Source organism: Esox lucius, chromosome 12 (genome assembly GCF_011004845.1).
Source record: "Esox lucius isolate fEsoLuc1 chromosome 12, fEsoLuc1.pri, whole genome shotgun sequence".
Taxonomy (NCBI): Eukaryota; Metazoa; Chordata; class Actinopteri; order Esociformes; family Esocidae; genus Esox; species Esox lucius.
The window spans coordinates 17,610,301-17,631,528 of record NC_047580.1 but is presented as its reverse complement, the minus strand read 5'-3'; the positions used below and the strand labels follow the sequence as shown (position 1 = coordinate 17,631,528).

Sequence of the window (21,228 nt, the reverse complement as noted above, 5' to 3'; positions counted from 1 at the left end):
CCACCTACCTGAGCATTGTTGCAGACCATGTTCACCCTTTCATGGCAAAGGTATTCCCTGATGGCATTGGCCTCATTCAGCACGATAATGCGCCCTGCCACCAAGCAAAAATGGTTCAGGAATGGATTGAGGAACATTGACTTGGCCTCCAAATTCCCCAGATCTAAATCCAATGGAGCATCTGTGGGATGTGCTGGACAAACAGGGCCGATCCATGGAGGGCCCACCTCGCAACTTACAAGACTTAAATAATCTGCTGCTAACTTGGTCTTGGTGCCAGATACCACAGCACACCTTCAGAGGTCTAGTGGAGTCCATGCCTCAATGGGTTAGGGCTGTTTTGGCAGCAAAAGTGGGACTTACACAATATTAGGCAGGTGGTCATAATGTTATGGCTGATCGGTGTATAATGTTCTATGCAAGACTTGATGAATGATACATTGGGGAAGACATGGAACCTCTTGGACAGTGAAGTGTACCTCTGGCTCATAGCGGATGATGATGTCATACTCCATAGCATACGGGATGTTGTCTATGCTGAACACTAGTCCTGCTCCGTCTTTGACCCGGGCAAAACCAGGTCCAGTCCAGGTGACCGTGTGACCCTGAGATCTCTGCCTGTGGACACTCCTCACATCTGGCTGTAACAAACACATAGAGGATGACTTGAACACCTGGCAAACAGGACACTCTCAGAAGACAGCGCTACGGTCCTCCAGCATACTGAGTCAGAGACACAGCCCCATTTAGAAATCCCAGACACATAATGTAGTCTCATTGGCCAACGAGAGACAGACTGGTTAAACAAATGCATACCTGTACTGAACAGTTGGTAGTGTGTATTTGTGTGGGGAGAACAGACAGGGAGTGTGTATTTGTGTGGAGGGAACAGTTGGTAGAGTGTTTTTGTGTGGAGAGAACAGTTGGTAGAGTGTAATTGTGTGGAGGGAACAGTTGGTAGTGTGTAATTGTGTGGAGGGAACAGTTGGTAGTGTGTATTTGTGTGGAGGGAACAGTTGGTAGTGTGTATTTGTGTGGAGGGAACAGTTGGTAGTGTGTATTTGTGTGGAGGGAACAGTTGGTAGTGTGTATTTGTGTGGAGGGAACAGTTGGTAGTGTGTATTTGTGTGGAGGGAACAGTTGGTAGTGTGTATTTGTGTGGAGGGAACAGTTGGTAGTATGTATTTGTGTGGAGGGAACAGTCGGTAGTGTGTATTTGTGTGGAGGGAACAGTTGGTAGTGTGTATTTGTGTGGAGGGAACAGTTGGTAGTGTGTATTTGTGTGGAGGGAACAGTTGGTAGTGTGTATTTGTGTGGAGGGAACAGTTGGTAGTGTGTATTTGTGTGGAGGGAACAGTTGGTAGTGTGTATTTGTGTGGAGGGAACAGTTGGTAGTGTGTATTTGTGTGGAGGGAACAGTTGGTAGTGTGTATTTGTGTGGAGGGAACAGTTGGTAGTGTGTATTTGTGTGGAGGGAACAGTTGGTAGTGTGTAATTGTGTGGAGGGAACAGTTGGTAGTGTGTATTTGTGTGGAGGGAACAGTTGGTAGTGTGTATTTGTGTGGAGGGAACAGTTGGTAGTGTGTATTTGTGTGGAGGGAACAGTTGGTAGTGTGTATTTGTGTGGAGGGAACAGTTGGTAGTGTGTATTTGTGTGGAGGGAACAGTTGGTAGTGTGTATTTGTGTGGAGGGAACAGACAGGAAATGGTACCGTTTGCTGTAGCTGGCGGATGCGTCTCAGGGCTGCCCTGTGTTTCTGAGTGGTGGCGACTGGTCTGTGGCGCCGGTGTCTCCTCAGCTGGTTGTTGAGATGCTCCACACAGTCGACCTCAGCCTGAGGCCTGGCCTGGCCCTGGGGAGAGGTGGGGATTAGATCAGCTCATTCACTGACTACTGACTGGTGGATTAGGTTTTTCTGCCTCCCTTGATAGGAGAAGAATTACTGTAGGCTGAAATTAATGACCATGAGGACATCAAATGGAATCTTCATTACATTCATTTGAACAGAGAAAGGGAGTGAGGAAAAAAGAGAGAAAGAAGAGAGTGATTACGTTATGAAGATATTGCTGGATGTGTGGACAAGTGAAATACAGCGATGTGGCTGTGTGTGTGTGTGTGTCTGTGTGGCAGGCGGCACTAACTCTCTGTGACAAGCTGGCATCTCCTCCACCCTCTGATCTTTTTCCGGGTCACTTCAGCCGTGGGCCAGCGAAGCCCATAGCTTAGTACAGTGGGCTGTCTGTGAGCTACCAGGCCAATGCAGCCTCTGTCTGTAGCTAGCTAACACACAGAGCATATGGCTGCAGCGCAAATCGCCTGTCTGCTCTCTAATATACATAACATGGAGACAACCTCATCTAATCCTAGGTCTCCCTCAGAGGAGCGCAGCTGGAATTTCATCAGACAATTGAGAAAACTGGAAGCGAAGTATGAAAGGTTGCCATGCCAACATAAAGAGAGGAAGACAAAGGGACCAGGAAATGAGAAAGTATTGAGTTAGCTAGGAAGAGAATAAAGACGTCAACATGACTATGATGGATACGCCCACATGACCGCTACATTACGCCCACATGACCAGCCCTGACAACACAGTATAATAAATACAGTTGAAAAGGTGTCAAAACACTAACTCCTGACCCCGCCTACTCCATCCCCACAATCCTCTGGTTCTGCAGCCTATTGTACTCGACAACAGAGGCTAACAACCTCTTTGCACACCATACTGGATGTCGTGCTTTACATTCCTGTTTTTATTATCCAGCTTGTGAAGGGATGTTGAGGCTTGCCCTGGGGGTGCCTAGGAGACAGGAGCTACGGTACGACCTGCCCTGTCGGTGGGTTGTTGTCTCTTTGTTTTGGGGTGCTCCCCTCACAAGCCGAGGGTCTCCCCACACACAGCCACATTCTCCTGGTCTGATATCCATCTCTCTGACTCTGCCGGTATCTACCACACACAGCTTATCCCTGTCCCACATCATAACAGGACCCAGAAACAGACAAACAATCTAGAACCGGTAATGTTGAAGATTTAGCAGGACTCACAAAGACAAACACTCTCCAATTCACTAAGAATGACCTTCAATGGGGAAGAATTGGATATAATATGCATTAACAACTTGTGACAAAACATCAGAATATTTTGTCTGCAGCCACATAAAGGCATTCCAGGGTCACCATAGAATATCAGTGAAAGTTAGCGAGTCTTTTTATTTAAACCACAAGGTAGAAGGAAAAGTTCCACAGACAGACCTTTCACTTTCTTACAGTCTTGGCTGTACACGTTCAAGGCAGAAATGTTTTGAAAAACGACACTGTGTGCTGTGAAATCACTTAATAAAGGGTTGGGCAACACCTTGCAAGGGACTGAAAGCACTATTGGACAGTGTTGCTGTTTTCGTGCGTTATGCTCACTGGAAGGACGTGTTCACTAGGCGAGTGGCCGACAGCATCCTCTGCCTCGTATTTGTAGTAGTCCAGCGCGGCACAGAAGTACCCAGGCTGCACGTCGGAACACTGTCGACCAATCAGGTGACTCCTGCATTCACACTGGCCATTCTCAACCGTACACCTTCACGGAGACAGACACATTACAGACAGACACATTACAGACAGACACATTACAGACAGACACATTACAGACAGAGTCTCACTCCACCAGTCGACAGAAGAAAAGTTAGAAGCGTACGATTCTTCAAGCTAACATCCTAACAACACGCAGAGGGGAAAAGGGACGATCCAGTAACGTAAGACGTACCTGTTGTTGTAGGCCCCACCGAAGTCACAGGTACAGGCTCTGCAGCCTGCTAGGTCATTACTCAGCCCCCAGTACTCCGGCTAGAGGACAGGACACAGGCGTCAGGGAGGCCTCCTGTATGAGGCGGGCCAGGCGTGAGCAGGCAGGTGAGGGTCTTACCAGACACTGGTTGCAGTAGCGACCTGTCACGTATCTCTTACAGGAGCAGTCTCCGCTGATCTGGTCACACGGAGTTCCCAGCATGATGATCCCACGCGGGTCACAGTTACACGCTGATGAGACACATGCGCACGGTACACACTGTCTGTGAGAACACAAACACGCACTCACACAACACACTCAAAACACACACACACCAACAAAAGAAATCTGAAATACTCACGCTGGCAGCCCTGGGGGTCGTTCTGGCTCAGGCCGTAGAAGCCCTCCTTGCAGTCGTCACAGCGGGCACCCTTAACGTTGGGCTTACAACGACACTGCCCGCCAATCATGCCCATGTCTAGGTCCGTGTGGCTGTCACACACGCCACCCTCCATGGATCCCACTGGGTCGCAGTCACAGGCTGAGGCAGACGACAGAAACATACACAGACAGAGGAACAGACAGACCGAGGTGGGATACAACTAAGGAGACCCTCTCCACTGTTCTGGCAGAAATCTGTGGAAAGCACATTTTTATTCCAGCTCACCAGTACAGACCCCTGGATCCCTGATGTCTCTGCTGGGGTCCTGGTAGTAGAAGGGTTTGCACATCTCACAGTTGCGTCCCATGGTGTTGTGGAGACAGTCGTCACAGACCCCGCCGCTGGTGTTGCCGGTTGCCAGGTACACCGCCATGTCGAAATGACACTCGCTGGAGTGACCGTTACAATTGCACTCTGAGTGAAGAAGCAGTGTGGTTAGAAGCAGTGTGGACTGATTTACTAGATTCCTCCCACTCCAGGTGAGTGTGTTTTGTTACAGGTACAGAAGAGTGTGTTGTTTTACAGGTACAGGGGAATGTGTTGTTTTACATGTACAGGGGAATGTGTTGTTTTACATGTACAGGTGAATGTGTTGTTTTACATGTACAGGTGAGTGTGTTGTGTTACAGGTACAGGTGAGTGTGTTGTGTGCAGGTACAGGTGAGTGTATTGTATTACAGGTACAGGTGATTGTGTTGTGTTGCAGTTACAGGTGAGTGTGTTGTGTTACAGGTACAGGTGAGTGTGATGTGTTACAGGTGCAGGTGAGTGTTTTGTGTGCAGGTACAGGTGAATGTGTTGTGTGCAGGTACAGGTAAGCGTGTTGTGTTACAGGTACAGGTGAGTGTGTTGTATTAAAGATGCAGGTGAGTGTGTTGTGTGCCGGTACAGATGAGTGTGTTGTGTTACAGATACAGGTGAGTGTGATGTGTTACAGGTGCAGGTGAGTGTGTTGTGTGCAGGTACAGGTGAATGTGTTGTGTGCAGGTACAGGTAAGCGTGTTGTGTTACAGGTACAGGTGAGTGTGTTGTGTTACAGGTACAGGTGAGTGTGTTGTATTACAGGTACAGGTGAGTGTGTTGTGTTACACGTACAGGTGAGTGTGTTGTGTTACAGATACAGGTGATTGTGTTGTGTTACAGGTGAGTGTGTTGTAGTACAGGTACAGGTAAGTGTGTTGTGTTACAGGTACAGGTGAGTGTGTTGTATTACAAATGCAGATGAGTGTGTTGTGTGCAGGTACAGATGAGTGTGTTGTGTTACAGATACAGGTGAGTGTGTTGTGTTACAGATACAGGTGAGTGTGTTGTGTGCAGGTACAGGTGAGTGTGATGTGTTACAGGTACAGGTGAGTGTGATGTGTTACAGGTACAGGTGATAGATGGTCAGTTTTACCTCTGCATGTGTGGGGGTTGTCAGGCTGGGCTGGGCTCCAGGGCATGTCGTGGTGGAAGTCTCGGCAGTGCTCGCAGTTCAACCCCTCAGTGTTATGTTTACACACACATCGCCCATGTATCTGACCAACCACAACACAGAGATAAAAGCCTTAGTGCTGCCATTGAGTCTGGGACATCTTCCAGATTAGACTTTCTGCTGGTGTGACATTGGACTGGCACTTCTCCCAGACATCCGTGTTACTCAGTTCTTCATCAGTTTTTTATTTTCCTTCATTCTTTGGGTTTGTTTATATCACCTCGGCCTGTTGTGTGTGAATTTGGCCTACCAGAGTTTATTCCCTGAACTGTTGCTAGCTAGCCCATGATGATCAATCACCATCTTTCAGTGCCTTCCCTTAGCCCCTTCTCCCCTCTTTCTGTTTCTTGTTTCCTTATCTTGTGTTCTGCTGATTCTGTTTTGACTCCTGTTTTTCCTTTGTGTAACGCTAGCCAACTGCGTGACTCTGAAATGCACTATATTCATTGCAGTATATAATAATCTTAAACGTATTATAATTATCATCGTCCAGTGCAACGACTAAAGGCCCCCAGTCTCCCACACAGTAACAACACTGGACACAAACTGAGGTGTAAAAGGACTTGACAGGCCTACCCACCATGCCACTGTCTCTGGCTTCAACCCCAGGCACCGGGGCACACTCCGAGGCATGGCCGTAGCAGAAACAGCTGCCTCTCACCACCAGCTCATAGAGGGCGTAGTAGTACTTCTGCAGGACGTCTGAGCGGCGATCCAGCAGGTTGTCTCCAAGAGTGTGTAGCTTGGTGAAGTTGATCCGCAGGTTGGTGATCCGTAGCAGCTCTACAGGATAACAGGGGATGCCTCTCGTTACGTGGAATTAGTGGATCCCAAAAGAATCTGTAGTTTATGAGTAATTGTCTCACCCTGGATCTCCAGACTGTACGGGTCTCTCACATGTATGGCAGGGTCTAGCACTTTATAAATGACCTGTAAACACAAGTGTCACCTCACGGCTCAGATAACAAATGCACGTCTTCAGCTAAAGAAGGAAACCCCATCATTGCCCCTAACGAGATTCACCTCTCCTTCCGTGGAGGGCTCGATGTCAGAATATCTCTCCTCGCAGATGACATCATTGATGAGGTGGAGGGCGTGGGCGGGTATGCGTGGGAACGTCCTGGTGCAGTTGTAGGCAAAATACCGGTAAGGTCTCCAGGAGTGACCAAAATCAGAAGAACGCTCTATCAGCATGGCAGCCGGTCGGAACGTCTAGAAAAAGAGAGGGAACAGAACGTTGTACTCAGTTACGACTGTGTTATGGTGAATCTGTACGTATCATTTGGATTCATGTCTCTCAAGTATTTCACAACACATTCCTCAGCTGGGATCAGATAGCAGCCCACGTCCTCTCACCTTAAACTTCATGATGAGGTGAGTGAAATGGAACTCTGCCTCCAGATTGAGTTTGATACTGACACCCTCCTCTCCTGGAGGGAATACAACACACAAAACACAATGAGGTATTTATTATTACAGCTGAGACACACACACTCACACACACACACATTTTTATTTATATCCTCGTGGGGACTAAACTTGACATAAAAATCCATGTTCGCTATTCGGTAACCCTAAATCTAACCCTAACCATAACCACCTCAATAACTTTTATGCCTCAACTTAACCTAGCCATAACACTGCATTTCCCCTTGTAGTGGCCTATATTTCAGGTTTTACTATCTTTGTGGAGAGCCATGTCCCCACATGAACATTGCTGTGGATCACACACACTCCAACATAAACGCTCTCACTCACACACACACACACACACACACACACACACACCATTGACGGACTGCCACCAGGTGAAGTCTTCATTTCTGTCCTTCAGTTGGATGACGTTCTCCACCCGGTGACTATGTCTGTGGTAGTACGGGTTGTAAGGCTGCCGGGAGTCACACGAAAAACACTTGTCTGAATCCTAGGGGAAAAGAGTAACAGTAGCGTGTTGAAACCATGTCATTTCTATATGTGATACATTAACAACAGAAAACCCACCAGGGGTGGAGAGGGAGGAGTTTTAATTTTTTTTAACTACCATAGTTTGTTGTCATTTGGAGATGAAGTCTCCCACAACATGGCTGTGAAGAAATGTATGGGGGAAATACACAGTGAAGCATGAACCGTGTATAATTACGAGTGTTGGGGAATGTGTCCTGGGCACGCCTGCTTTTACCACTAAACCCCCTTCACACCCACATGTTGGTCCAGGTCCTATACAGGCACGTTCTCTTCATTCTGTAGGCACCAATGTCTTCTAATGGTCGTGCTTTACTAAAGAGCTCAACTGGTTTTACTCCCATTACTCGAGCATGGAGAACACTCAAATGAGAACCAGTACCCTTCACTGATTTAAGATGTTGATCTGACTGATCTTCACCAACAGATTAACCCAGATCACCCACCCGGCACAACTCTTAACACTACCACCATCAGATTACCATAGATCACCCCCCCCCCCCGCCCTCGGCACAACTCTAAACACTACCACTGTTAAGGTATTTTAACAGTGGTAACAATACCACTGTCAAAAGCAATTGACAGACTTAATTACATATTTTTGACAGGATTTGAACCACTGTACTAGAGGTTAAGAAAAATATTCATGACACTGTTATGAATGTATTTGACAGTTGTTATAACGCATCATGACATCTTTATGACAAGTCCAAATTGTACCACTGTACTTGAAGTCAAGAAAAATATTCATGACAATGTTATGAATGCATTTGACAGTGTTACAACACGTCATTACATCTTTATGACAAGTCCAAATTGTACCACTGTACTTGAGGTCAAGAAAAATATTCATGACACTTATGAATGCATTTGACAGTGTTATAACACGTCATGACATCTTTATGACAAGTCCAAATTGTGCCACTTTACTTGAGGTCATGAAAAATATTCATCACACAGTTATAATGGTCTCATGACAACCAATGTCAAAACCAACCACATATGACCGTTGTATTTAATGCTAACACATAAAGCAAAATAGTGTCTTCAAGTTTGATAATCAGGTCTACTATGACATGTTTATGACAGGTAATGTTTCTGACTAACTGCGCCACAGCATGGTTTGGCAGTTTCTCCGTAGCTGAGTGGAAGGCCCTACAACGGGTGGTGGAAACCGCCCAGCACATCACTGGTACCCAGCTCCCGGCCATCGTAGACCTCCAGCACAAGCGGTGTCTGCACAGGGTGTGTGGCATCATCAGGGACCCTTCACATCCATGCCACAAACTGCCCTCCTTCAATCAGGCAGGTGGTACAGGTCACTTCGTTCCCGCACCAGCAAGTTCAGGAACACTTTCTTTCCATCTGCTGTAACCCTGCTGAACTCCATGACCCATCACTAACCATATCCACACTTTGTTCTACTGGACTCTGACACCACCTTGCAAAGTCTGAAGTTTTCAGTTTTTACAGGTACATGTCTACCTTGAGAACCTCAGTGCTGCTATCCCTGCATTTCAGTTGCACATGCTGCCCTACTCCTTCAATTTCATTGTACTGTACTTGTTCAACTACAATAAAGTTGAATCTAATCTAATGTTGTCGTGGTTAATGTCAAGTTGGCATAACAAAGACATTGACAGGATTTTTTGTCTTAGATAATGTCAAGTTGTCATAACAAAGACATTGACAGGATATTTTGTCTTAGTTAAAGTCAAGTTGTCATAACAAAGACATTGACAGGTTGTGTTGACTCAGTTAATGTCAAGTTGTCATAAAGACATCCCAAACAATGTCAACCTTGCATAAAAAATGACAATCAACCGAATGACACCTAATTACAACATTCATAAATGTTTATAATGTGTCATGTCATGGCTATGACAGTATCATGACAATGTCCTGTCACTCTTATGCACACCCCTTCAAATAAGAGGATGGGGGATGGTGAATTACAAGATGTGACGGACTACCAAGAAACGCGCAGAGATGGAATAGATGGAAGAATTAGAGCAAACAGACGAAGCCATCAAATGTGAACCTGACATCTACTACACACATGATCAGTTGGTGTGGGATGGTTCATGGACTCATTTTCCTCCCAGGTCCAGGTGTATGTGTGTGCGGTCTCACCTGCAGGTGGCTGACTATGCAGTAGTGTTCTGGCCCGTGAAGACCACAGGTGGAGGTAGCGGTCAGGTTAATGGCTCGACCAATGAGCAGGTTGCCTGTTGCCGGGTAACAGCTGCCCTCCATGCAGCCATGTGGACTCGAAGGAAGTTGCTGTCCAACCACACTAAGAGCTGACAGAGGAAAAGAAAACCTCGATATTAGTTACCGCATCATTTCTTTGTGTGTATTAAATAGTTCCTCAGGTGACGCTACATTACCATGGTACATTTTCACTCTGTAAAGAATAGTCTGTAAAGAATATTGAGGTCATAAATGTGTGACTGAAGGTGATGGCTTTGACTTTTCACAGGAGTGGTATTCATTAAGAGCCTGGTGTTCACAGTGTTCAGGCAGCAGGGAGGACCAGTCCGATGAGCTCACTCTGCATACAGAAAATACTGTGGTATTTTACGGCGCAGTCCCACCCCGACTGGGAATCACTGGGAATCATCTGTGTTTACAGACAATACTGTGCTTTTTTATGTTGAGGTCCCACCCCGACTGGGAATCACTGGAAATCACTGGGAATCACGGGGAATCATCTGTGTTTACAGACAATATTGTGCTACTTCACATCGCGGTCCCACCCCGACTGGGAATCACTTGGAATCATCTGTGTTGACAGACAATCCTACAGCGGTTTCTAGGTTGCTAACGTTACACCTAGTTCTCTCTGTCATCCAGGTACTGTAGGTTTACACCCTGTTGTCCCTGTCACCCAGGTAGGTTTACACCCTGTTGTCCCGGTCACCCAGGTAGGTTTACACCCTGTTGTCCCGGTCACCCAGGTAGGTTTACACCCTGTTGTTCCTGTCACCCAGGTAGATTTACACCCTGTTGTTCCTGTCACCCAGGTAGGTTTACACCCTGTTGTCCCGGTCACCCAGGTAGGTTTACACCCTGTTGTCCCGGTCACCCAGGTAGGTTTACACCCTGTTGTTCCTGTCACCCAGGTAGGTTTACACCCTGTTGTTCCTGTCACCCAGGTAGATTTACACCCTGTTGTTCCTGTCACCCAGGTAGGTTTACACCCTGTTGTCCCGGTCACCCAGGTAGGTTTACACCCTGTTGTCCCGGTCACCCAGATAGGTTTACACCCTGTTGTCCCTGTCACCCAGATAGGTTTACACCCTGTTGTCCCGGTCACCCAGGTAGGTTTACACCCTGTTGTCCCGGTCACCCAGGTAGGTTTACACCCTGTTGTCCCGGTCACCCAGGTAGGTTTACACCCTGTTGTCCCGGTCACCCAGGTAGGTCTACACCCTGTTCAATCAATCAATCACATTTATTTATAAAGCCCTTTTTACAACAGCAGTTGTCACAAAGTGCTTTAGAGAGACACCCGGCCTTAAACCCCAAGGAGCAAACAACAGTAGTGTTGGATTTCAGTGGCTAGGAAAAACTCCCTAAGAAGGCCGAATTTTAGGAAGAAACCTAGAGAGGACCCAGGCTCAGAGGGGTGACCAGTCCTCTTCTGGCTGTGCCGGGTGAGATATTAAGAGTCCAATTGGAATAATAAATAAATTACTCTGGGCTAAATCCAGAGTCTATTTGATTTTAGACTAGGTCAGAAGTATGACCAGGTGGACAAGGACAGGGACAGCAACGGGCCCCCCAAACCAGGTAATCCGCAGGTGTGGACCAGGACCTCATCTCCTCCTAAAATGTAAAACTGGAGGAGACTGAGAAAAGTTAGAAGTGCATTCCTCATATCCCTCAGCACAATAATATAGCAGCTTAACACCTTGGAACTGAGACGGGGGGGTCCGGCGACACTGTGGCCCTACCCGGGGGAGCCCCGGACAGGGCCCAACAGGCAGGAAATCAATCCACCCACATTGCTAGGCATCAACCAAAGGGACACCCACCAACCGCAACCCCCCTGAATGAGGGCCAAGTATTGCTAGCAGCGTACAGCCCAATTGCACAAGTGCGCAACAGAGAGTCAACAACAAGCCAGTGACTCTTCCCCCGAAAGGCATTGGAGGGAGGGCATCCCAGTGGCGACGAGAGCCCATCTGGCAAGACAGCAAGGGTGGACAGTATCAAGCCTACTGGTCACCTTCATGCCCCCGGGCCAGGCTACACCTAATTATAAACCGTGCTGTAGAGATGAGTTTTTAGTAGACACTTGAAAGTTTGCACTGGGTTTGCATTTCTAACCTTAATTGGCAGATCATTCCACAGTAGTGGAGCTCTATGATAAAAAGGCCCTGCCGCCAGCTGTTTGTTTAGAAATACTGCATCTTGCGATCGTAGGTTATGTGTAGGTATGTATGGCTGGATCATTTCATCAAGGTAAGTAGGAGCAAGTCCATGTATTGATTTATAGGTTAAGAGTAAAACCTTAAAATCAGCCCTAACCCTAACAGGCAGCCAGTGTAAGGACACTAGGACAGGAGTAATGTGTTCAAATTTTTTTGTTCTAGTTAGGATTCTAGCAGCCATGTGCAGCACTAATTGAAGTTTATTTATTAATTTCTCTGGATAACCAGAGAGAAGTAACGAAAGCATGGATACATTTTTCTGCATCAGTTTTTGATAGAAAGTTTCTAATTTTTGCAATGTTTCGAAGATGAAAATAAGCAACTCTTGAGACATATTTTATATGTTCTTCAAAGGAGAGGTCAAGGGTAAAGCCAAGGTTTTTTACAGTTTTTTGGGATATGACCATGCAGCCGTCGAGGTTCACAGTGAGATCTTCTAACAACGCTCTTTGTTTCTTGGGTCCTAAAACGAGAATTTCTGTTTTCCTTGAGTTTAAGAGCAAGAAATTCTCTGTCATCCACTTCCTAATATCTGAAACGCATGCTTCCAAAGTAGCTAATTTTGGAAGGAAAGGAGACTGATTGTGAAAAGACAAAAGAACTGATGACTTTCTGCAGAGTGGAAGAATGAGAGTAAGCTCAAGATGTGGAAAGAGATGCAGAGATGACTGGGCCCTTTCAACATCAGAGGCCCCAGGAACAACAAACACAGCTTGTTGGAACACGGCAGAGGTGGAAAATGTGATGTGCTATTTTAAAATATCCTGTGTTACTCATTAGAAATGAAGGACGTATGTAATTGAAACCATGTCCTTTTGTCCTGTACCACTTGCTACTGGAAAAACCGTCACAGGTCATATCACGACACTGCTTTAGTAAAATATTTAACTGAAGTACATTCCCTGAATTCCAGTATGAGAACAGTGAAGCATTAACACCACTGAACCTGAGAGCCACATTCAGCTACACACACAGCCACATATGTACAGGTACAGTAGTCATGCAGGTAAAATCAAAGCCCGACCTTTGGAACGTTGATATCTCTGCACACATCCGACTCTCCCTCGTCAAACAGAACAGGCGCCTTAGAAGTGCTGTACATTCATGGCTGGGCAGTGATTGCATTTGAAGGGGATTATGTAATCAGATTTAAAAACTTCAAAAACATTATGCTGCAATCTTGGGCTGGTGTCCAAATAAAAAGGTTATTTGACCGTCTCACCTGAACTCTAAAATGATGGGAGCTTCATGTTCTCACACTAGTGCGTGATTTTTGACACAACATAGCATTCGTGTTCCAATTTTGGTTAAAGCAATGTACAAGTAATTCCACTACATAACTCATTTTGAGGAATTAAAAGGATTACATTACTATGTCTTGCACTTGTCATGTGGTCTGCCCAACCCTGTGTACATTAGCCCATGGGTATGAATGAATGTCCTATGGGAATGAGTCAGAGCCTACAGTAATCTCCTCTAAGATGTCAAGTGTGAGTGTTGCATGAGTAGACATTTGACGGAGCACTCTACTGTAGCTCAGCCCTTGTGTAGCTGAAGTTATGCCCACGTGTCGAAATGTCCACCTCACAAAGGCATACTATAAAAAAAATGGTTGTGTCCTTGATGTTTTCTATCGGCTTTAATACATTGAGGATTATCTCCAAACACTTTAGGGCAGTGTTTCCCATTCCTGGTCCTGGGGACCCAAAGGGGTGCATGATAGGTTGATTAGGTCGATCAAGTGTTTAATCAGTAGGGCAACATTTAAAACAGGTGTGAACGCTAGGGTAAAAACAAAAATGTGCATCCCTTTGGATCCTGAGGACCAGGATTGGGACAAACTGCTTTAGGGCAATGCATTTCCCTAATCCTAAATTTATATCTATAGCTCCGGGAAAAATAAAGAGACCACAACGCTGAGCGTGAGGAACAGAAGCATTCAATTTGCAGTGGTCTCAATTTGCATTCAGTTCCTCACCCAAAACCTTCCTTTTCGACTTTTTTGGAAAGGAAAGAAAAAGTTGCAGTGGTCTTAAAAATAAATCCGGAGCTGTATTAGCAAATCTGTACGAGTTTGACATTTTCTGTTCTTATACACCTGTCACTTGCTATCAGATGATGTTCCACTTTCTCACCGACATTCTGGGTTTTGGCATTCTGATTAAATGGACCCATTGCAAACAGTTGTCCAGCACACACGCGCGCACACACACACACATACCAATTGAATTTGTCAAAATTGTTGTGACTTCCTAGATATGACTGTGATTTCAAGGTTGCTGCTCTCATGTGAGTGATGTGTAACGGACAACCAAAGAGAATGTGTGTCTATCTGTGTGTCTGTGTGCGTTTGTGTACCTATGTGTGTGTGTCTCCGTGTTTGTCTCTGTGTGTCTGTGAGTGTGTAAATGTATCTTTTTGTATGCAGGTGTTTGCGGGAACAGTGTATTTGGGGACTGTGGTCTGCCTTCTACTCTGTTACCATATTCCTCTCTTAGTTCAAAATAACATTTTATATCCTTACTATAAACCAAATTTACAGCTTACAATAAACCAGAAAATACCTCTCAGTGCCTTGCCATTTTCTTCAGAAAATCACGGGTGAAATATACAATACGGACACTGCCATTTCCATCTATAATAACAGTTTTTTCCCTCAATACTAATGTATTGGACTGTGCAAACAAAAACAAAGATTTTCTGTTTCAAAACTGTTGTTGAAACCAGATGGCTTCCCCCAGTCTGATTAGAGCTTTGGTCAAGCACGTGTCTGCACGCCGCTGCGCTGCACGCCAACACACACTCCGAAGAAAGGGGACGTAGGCACACAGACGAACGCACACCTTCTGTATAAGGTGCTGTGTTAGGAATGCAGGGAACCTTGCATTCCAGGTGTCAAGGTGTCTGAAATGGACAGTCAACACTCAGAGCCCTCCCACCTTCCCCTGTGTGGATGTGGAATGCAGGTGTTGGTGTGTGGAGTGCCCATTCACACACGCTGCTCCATGCTGGGATCTAAATGGGTGAGGCCAGGGAGCTGGGAGGACAGTAGGAGGGTCAACAATACCTGGCAGGTTGACAGGAGTGGAGAGCATGATAATACCACCTCTACATGACTGAGTTTCACAAGTACAGCTGGGTTTCCTCTGAAGAGTCAAGCCTTCATCCACACACTGCCTGACACTTTCTCTGCCACTGGACCCGACCAGAACAGGCCCTGTTCCCTCAACTGGATCTAACACCCCTAACTGTGCCCAGGGATGATCTCTGTTTTGGCTCGTTTATGGTGAGTCCGCTGCCCTCATAACTCTAACTGCGGATCCCTATTCAGCAGTAATCCCCAGATTCCTGTCTGCAGGTGAGTGAGAGGAAAAAGGTCCATATCCCAGAATACCCTGCAGCCGCACTTGGTGCCAGTGCCGCCCAGGGAAGGAGAGAGAGAGGGTTTAGGAAAATCACAAGACCCGGTAATCCGTCTTTAACTGGATTAGAGCTGAGTCCCTGGGAAAGCAGTGATGATGCCCAGGGGGAAGAGGAGAACGTCTGTCTGAGTCCTGGGCTGAGTTTACCGGCAGACAGACCGGCAGATGCAGACAGGCAGACGCAGACAGACAGACAGACGCAGACAGGCAGACGCAGACAGGCAGACGCAGACAGGCAGACGCAGACAGGCAGACAGATGCAGACAGGCAGATGCAGACCGACAGACACAGAGTGACAGATGCAGACAGACACAAACAGACAGACATAGACAGGCAGACACAGACAGGCGCAGAAAGGCAGATGCAGACAGACAGAGACAGACAGACAGACGCAGACAGACACAGACAGGCAGACGCAGACAGGCAGATAGACAGACACAGACACAGTAGCCCTGGAACACATTTCATATCCCACTGACTGTGTGTGGGTCATAGCCCTTCTGTCAAAACCACCCTCAGTCACCAATTAACCTGCCCAGGCCCATTCTGACAATCATTCTGACTACAGCTGCTGTAAGTAACCTATTATTTGCCAGACATTCCAGAAATATTTTAGTAGCTTGCCTTTACCTTGCGAAGTTCTAACTATATAAAAATAATCATTCTGAGCATGAACGCTTTCAGCGCTCCGTTCTGGCGTGTTAAATTGTGGTGGTGTGAACCCTGTCATATAATGAGACTCCACAGATTACAATACATTACGAAGAAATCTACAAAAAGTGTGTCATTTTCAGATACCATTCTGTTGTGGCAGACCAGAGCCGTTATCAGAGCAATTACCTCACATATTACTGACACCAAGCGTGGAGCTGGCAGAACCCTTACTGCATCAGACCTCGCCTCAACAGCAGTGTGTGGAGTAAAAGACTGAGGACGGATCAGAGACAGGAGCAGCAGTGTACAGGGCAAAGGCACCAATGCACTACACCTAACCAGCCTCGTGTCACTCCAGGAGAAACAGAAAACACACATAACATGTGGTTTAGAGCCATGACCATGGTGAAGTAGCATTTGGAGAATCAAGCATAATGATCGTGTAGCAAGGACTACGGACCGTGAGACGCAGAAAATGAGTAAAGAGCGCGAGAGAGTGTGTGGAAACACACTGTAGCAAAAGAACAACCACCAATGAGCCATCACTGACGAGGAGGGAGGAAAGTGTCTGCCTGTGGCCTCCCTATGGACACTGTGCTTGCCACGCCCTGGAATGTCCTCTGTTACCCTGAGACAGAACAGGGCACTCAGCGCCATACAGGACCGCCAATACAGACAGTGTGGTACGGCAGGAATATAATGAACTATTCTGTGGATGCTTAGTAATGGAATTGTCTGTAAGGCTTGATACTCTTTTTTTCTAGGGGAAAATGAAAGTCTGACATTGCAAACTGTAAATGACAAACTTCACATGCCTTTTTAAACCAAAATATACAACTGAGAAACTGCTGGAAAGTGGCCCTGTAGCGGATGACTAAGAATCATACTTGTGTATCATCGTCTCAACAATAGTGACCTGCTTTCTCACATCCTCACTGAGGCAGCACATCCAGGCCGGACGCCACTTCTCACATCATCACTGAGGCAGCACATCCAGGCCGGACGCCACTTCTCACATCCTCACTGAGGCAGCACATCCAGGCCAGACGCCACTTCTCACATCATCACTGAGGCAGCACATCCAGGCCGGACGCCACTTCAATGCTCTTTTCATCAGGACCCCTGGCAGGAGTGTTCTGAATCCCGACTACATCCAGAACAGTGTCTAGGATCCTGATGAGAGTATGAGAACACCATCCACCCCACGTTGGCCTGTCTGCATTGGCTCCCTGTCTGATTATTCCAGTAAAAATCCTTATACAGACTTTCCTGTTTAATCATTGCAATGCCCCACCACATCACTAATAACCGTTCATAGCCCCACCTGTATTACACCCTTTAGGTAAAACAATGTCACGTTCATCTGTGCCTCCAGAGCCTCTGCTCCTTGCGAGAGCTTTGAGCCTGGGCTCTTACAGGGGATCCTATTGAAGGGCATGCCTCGTAAACTACTGTTTGTGACACTCAGCTGTGTTGGTTGTGTCAGTTCAACTGTATAGTTGAGTCCTTTTGTCTGATCTTTTTATCATTTTAATTTTATGCAGAATAAAAAGCGCTTGGAATAAATTATCATTAATATTACTACAGGTGTGAGCACGGCTGGCACCATGGCATCAGGGGAACTGGCTTGTCTTCTCATGGCCATTTGCCATTGAATTTGACAAAGTGCTGGGATGATGTTTACTCTGTCATTTCAAATATGGACTCATCCAGCATCAACAGAGCAGACATGCAACTGTAAAACACGTTTGAACAGTGAGTCATCCCTGTAACCCATAGGGGGAACCTTGGCAGTCCTCTGTGTCCACACACTGCTGGTAATGATGTTGAGCTCATATTGCCCTCCCTTTCTCTCTCCGCCAGTTCTTTTCAATATGGACTCTAATAAGCTGTTCTAATTGTCACGCCTTTGCTATGCTCCCTCCGTTATCCATGTTATCTGTAACCCCATGACTGACCTCTCCACTTATTCCTTCCAGCCTTGACGTTCTGGCAGTATAAATGCGGTAAATTAATACAATCCTTCTAACATTATTTTCACTGTGCATAAGCATTATCCAGACCCCAGGGGCGAACTGTCGGAACTAATTTTAATTCAAACAATGCCTGCAAGGGAATACAAAAAAAGACCTGAGGAGCCAAATTGAGGAGGGGGAGGTTTGGTACAAAAAGAGCAGATGTAAAGAGCAACAATAGAACATTGGACTGGGATTGAGGGTTATATGAGAAAAAGACAGCTCGAGAACACAGTGAATTACAGTAGTCTGTGTAACTGTTATGCACAGTAAAAAGAAAGGCCTCAAACAACTGTAGTACGTGGCCCATAGCTGATGCAGTGCTCATGATGTTCAAGGTCAGAAGCTGATTCAGAGTGACAAACATCAACTAGGAGAGTGTTATGTACTCAGAGTGTTGTGGTTCTGGATGGGGTGGTGAAAGGAGACTGTGGTCTCCACCTGATCTACAGCTTCCCCTGTCTTATGTGTGGAGAATAGAAAGCATAGGGCCTTGCACACCATAGTAAAAAGGCGATTCTATGTACGATGATGGTTACAGGACGAGTGTGGACAATAAAAGGTACAGGAGAGGGAAAGGAGAGATGTGTCTCTGTTCACAGGACCAGCAATAATACTAGGTCTACACAGAACATACGCAGAGCGTATGTACACAGAACGCATGTAAGACATACGCAGAGTGTACACAGAAGAAAACATGTTGCCTGAGATGTGTTGTTCATCTATGTTTAAAGATGCATATATATACCATGAGCGGGGATGACAGTAATGATTCACTCACCCAAAATGAAGATGCCTAGACATGCAGCCATTGTGGACATTAGTAGACCTTAAATGATCATGTGGAAGGCTGAAACACAGAGAAAAATAGTGAGTTAAATAATGAATACCTCTAAGCAATATCATCAGTTGGTTAATTAAAATGCTGGACATTAATGAGAATGCTGGAGGGTCTGAAAACTAAAATCTATTAGGAAATGTGCTGCTGCCCCAAGAAAATGAACTCAGAGCAAGTCAAGGGGTGTCAAGGTACTAGGGTCCAGAGATGCCACTATGGTCATGTCACACTGTGGACAGAAACACAGTTTCAAATGGGTCTGACAATGTGGCTTACAGATTAATGTGTGGGTACATGGATGACTAATGTCCAACAATGTTAATCTAAAACAAATTAATGTTGTAATAAGATAGTAACACATCCTATCAAGCGACAGTCATATTTCAGATATTTTGGCTTAATTCATTTTTATGCACTCAACCATAGCTGAAACGCCAAAGCTATTGACTTCAGACACTCAGGATCAGCACAACATTTAGTCTGAATAGGCTCTCTAATAAGTAATGAAGCAAAATTATATCAGGGAAAAAGCTAAGGAAAACAACAAGCTGTTATTCTACACCGGAGTTCCCTATCGCTGCCTGGTTTTCTAACTTTCACAGCCTGAGGGCTGAGGGCTGAAGGCAGGGCTGAGGGCTGAGGGCTGGGTGGCTGGTGGGTCTCTCTGTAGGTATAAACCCTTATGAGAATTGGGGCCCCTAAACCCAGCCACTCGACCCCGCTGAAGGACAGGACCGAGCTCTATAGCACAATGCCACAACCACTGTTTCCCACAGATATAACACCCCCATATTGAGAACAGTTTACACCTAATCAACTCAATTTAACACAGCTGACAGTTTGCTACAGAAACAAGCAGAGGAGGCATTTACCACAAAATGCAAATTCAGCATCTCAGTCTATCACATCAACCAGGTTCAACAATTCCCCAAAACAACAAAACAAATATAATTACCTGATATCTTTTTACTAAAAGTGAGTACATGTATTAAAAAAATTGCTAAATAGTCAAAATGGGTTCCTTGCAGCACAAGCACAGATGTTCTTTTGAAAAAAGATGTTTTCCAACCTGTTCAGACAATCAACTACAGACAACATCTGTTAGGTCCAATTCTGGTAGCAATTTATCCAACTAACAACAAGAACACTACTACTTACCAGTACTACTGACAAGCAACTCAGTCTTCACTGTGGTGAGAATCTTTCAGCAGGGTAGTTCAGTTCTAGTACTTGTGTGTGTGTGTGCGTGTGTGCGCACGTGTCAGTGTGTTTAGGTGTACGCGAAATGTGTCTAAGTACGTGTGTGTGTAATGGCGTGCCAGTGTGCCAATGTGTGTGTGTGCGGTGTGTGTAAAAAACAACAGCTTGTAAGCACAACTGGCTGTAGCAATATAAAAACAGCCAGAAAAAGCGCAGCCAATCAGATGGCTGTATGGCTGGCCCCCCGTCTCTCCCTGGCTTCGTCACCGGGGCAGCCGGGTGAATGGACAGCAATTCTTATTCAAATTCAGCTGTCACTCTGAGAGCCACTATGTGAAAGGGGAAAATGGTCTCTAGGCAGGCGGAATGCATTGCCCCATTCTTTTGGGGAGGGGCTGGTTTAGGATTGAGTGAAGGAGAGAGAGAGAGAGAGAGAGAGAGAGAGAGACAGGGGGACTGGGGTCCAGGCAGAGCCACAGTGCAACGACACCCCCTCCCTGCCACCAGGCAGACGCCACAGACCGGACCTCCGGTCCAGAAGAAAACAACCTGCTGAGATTGTGGCCAAAATATAAAGCATCTCCTGATGCACACAGAGCCTTGTCCCCACTATGGCACATACAGGACAAAATACAGGACACAGAGGGAGACGATCTAACAAAGCTAAGATCTAGAAAGAAAAATATGCTTATTTCTATTGGTCGAAATATGAAGACACGCCCAACTGAATTGTCAGCACCTGGGTTCTCTCCAAGTGCTAAACCTGCCATAGAGAGAGTGTGGTGACTTTCTGTTTCCTAACCTGTTATGTTGAGCTGTCAATAGCCAACAATCCCCTACAGTGGGACTACCAACCTGGGCTCCAAGTTATGTGTTGTAGAGCAGGGATCTTCAGTACCTCTATAGGACCCTACACACAGTGTTGCCAAATATTTTAACCTGCTGCCCTCTGGAAGGAGATCCCCATGTTCAGCTAGAATTGTAGCCAAGCAATTTTAATTCCAGT

At 46.0% G+C, this 21,228-nt stretch overlaps 1 protein-coding gene across 4 annotated transcripts in view; it reads right to left on the bottom strand.

Annotated features, from left to right (window-relative positions):
• Positions 1-21,228, bottom strand: part of lamb2l (laminin, beta 2-like) — a 43,767-nt gene that overhangs the window by 17,025 nt on the left and 5,514 nt on the right. For 2 of the 4 annotated variants that reach the window (XM_013136422.4, XM_020051814.3), the window contains exons 2-16: positions 18,966-19,034; positions 9,788-9,957; positions 7,481-7,616; positions 7,049-7,122; positions 6,716-6,904; positions 6,559-6,622; positions 6,273-6,475; positions 5,615-5,735; positions 4,444-4,632; positions 4,138-4,317; positions 3,915-4,027; positions 3,756-3,835; positions 3,413-3,569; positions 1,713-1,853; positions 480-641 (exon numbers count right to left, since the gene is read on the bottom strand). In XM_013136422.4, coding sequence (XP_012991876.3) covers positions 480-641; positions 1,713-1,853; positions 3,413-3,569; positions 3,756-3,835; positions 3,915-4,027; positions 4,138-4,317; positions 4,444-4,632; positions 5,615-5,735; positions 6,273-6,475; positions 6,559-6,622; positions 6,716-6,904; positions 7,049-7,122; positions 7,481-7,616; positions 9,788-9,957; positions 18,966-19,005 — 2,019 coding nt within the window. In that variant the 5' untranslated portion in view covers positions 19,006-19,034. Of the gene's footprint in view, positions 1-479; positions 642-1,712; positions 1,854-3,412; positions 3,570-3,755; positions 3,836-3,914; positions 4,028-4,137; positions 4,318-4,443; positions 4,633-5,614; positions 5,736-6,272; positions 6,476-6,558; positions 6,623-6,715; positions 6,905-7,048; positions 7,123-7,480; positions 7,617-9,787; positions 9,958-18,965; positions 19,035-19,977; positions 20,057-20,180; positions 20,344-21,228 lie in introns of those variants that run through there. The other 2 variants (XM_013136423.4, XM_020051812.3) reach the window with 2 other exon arrangements.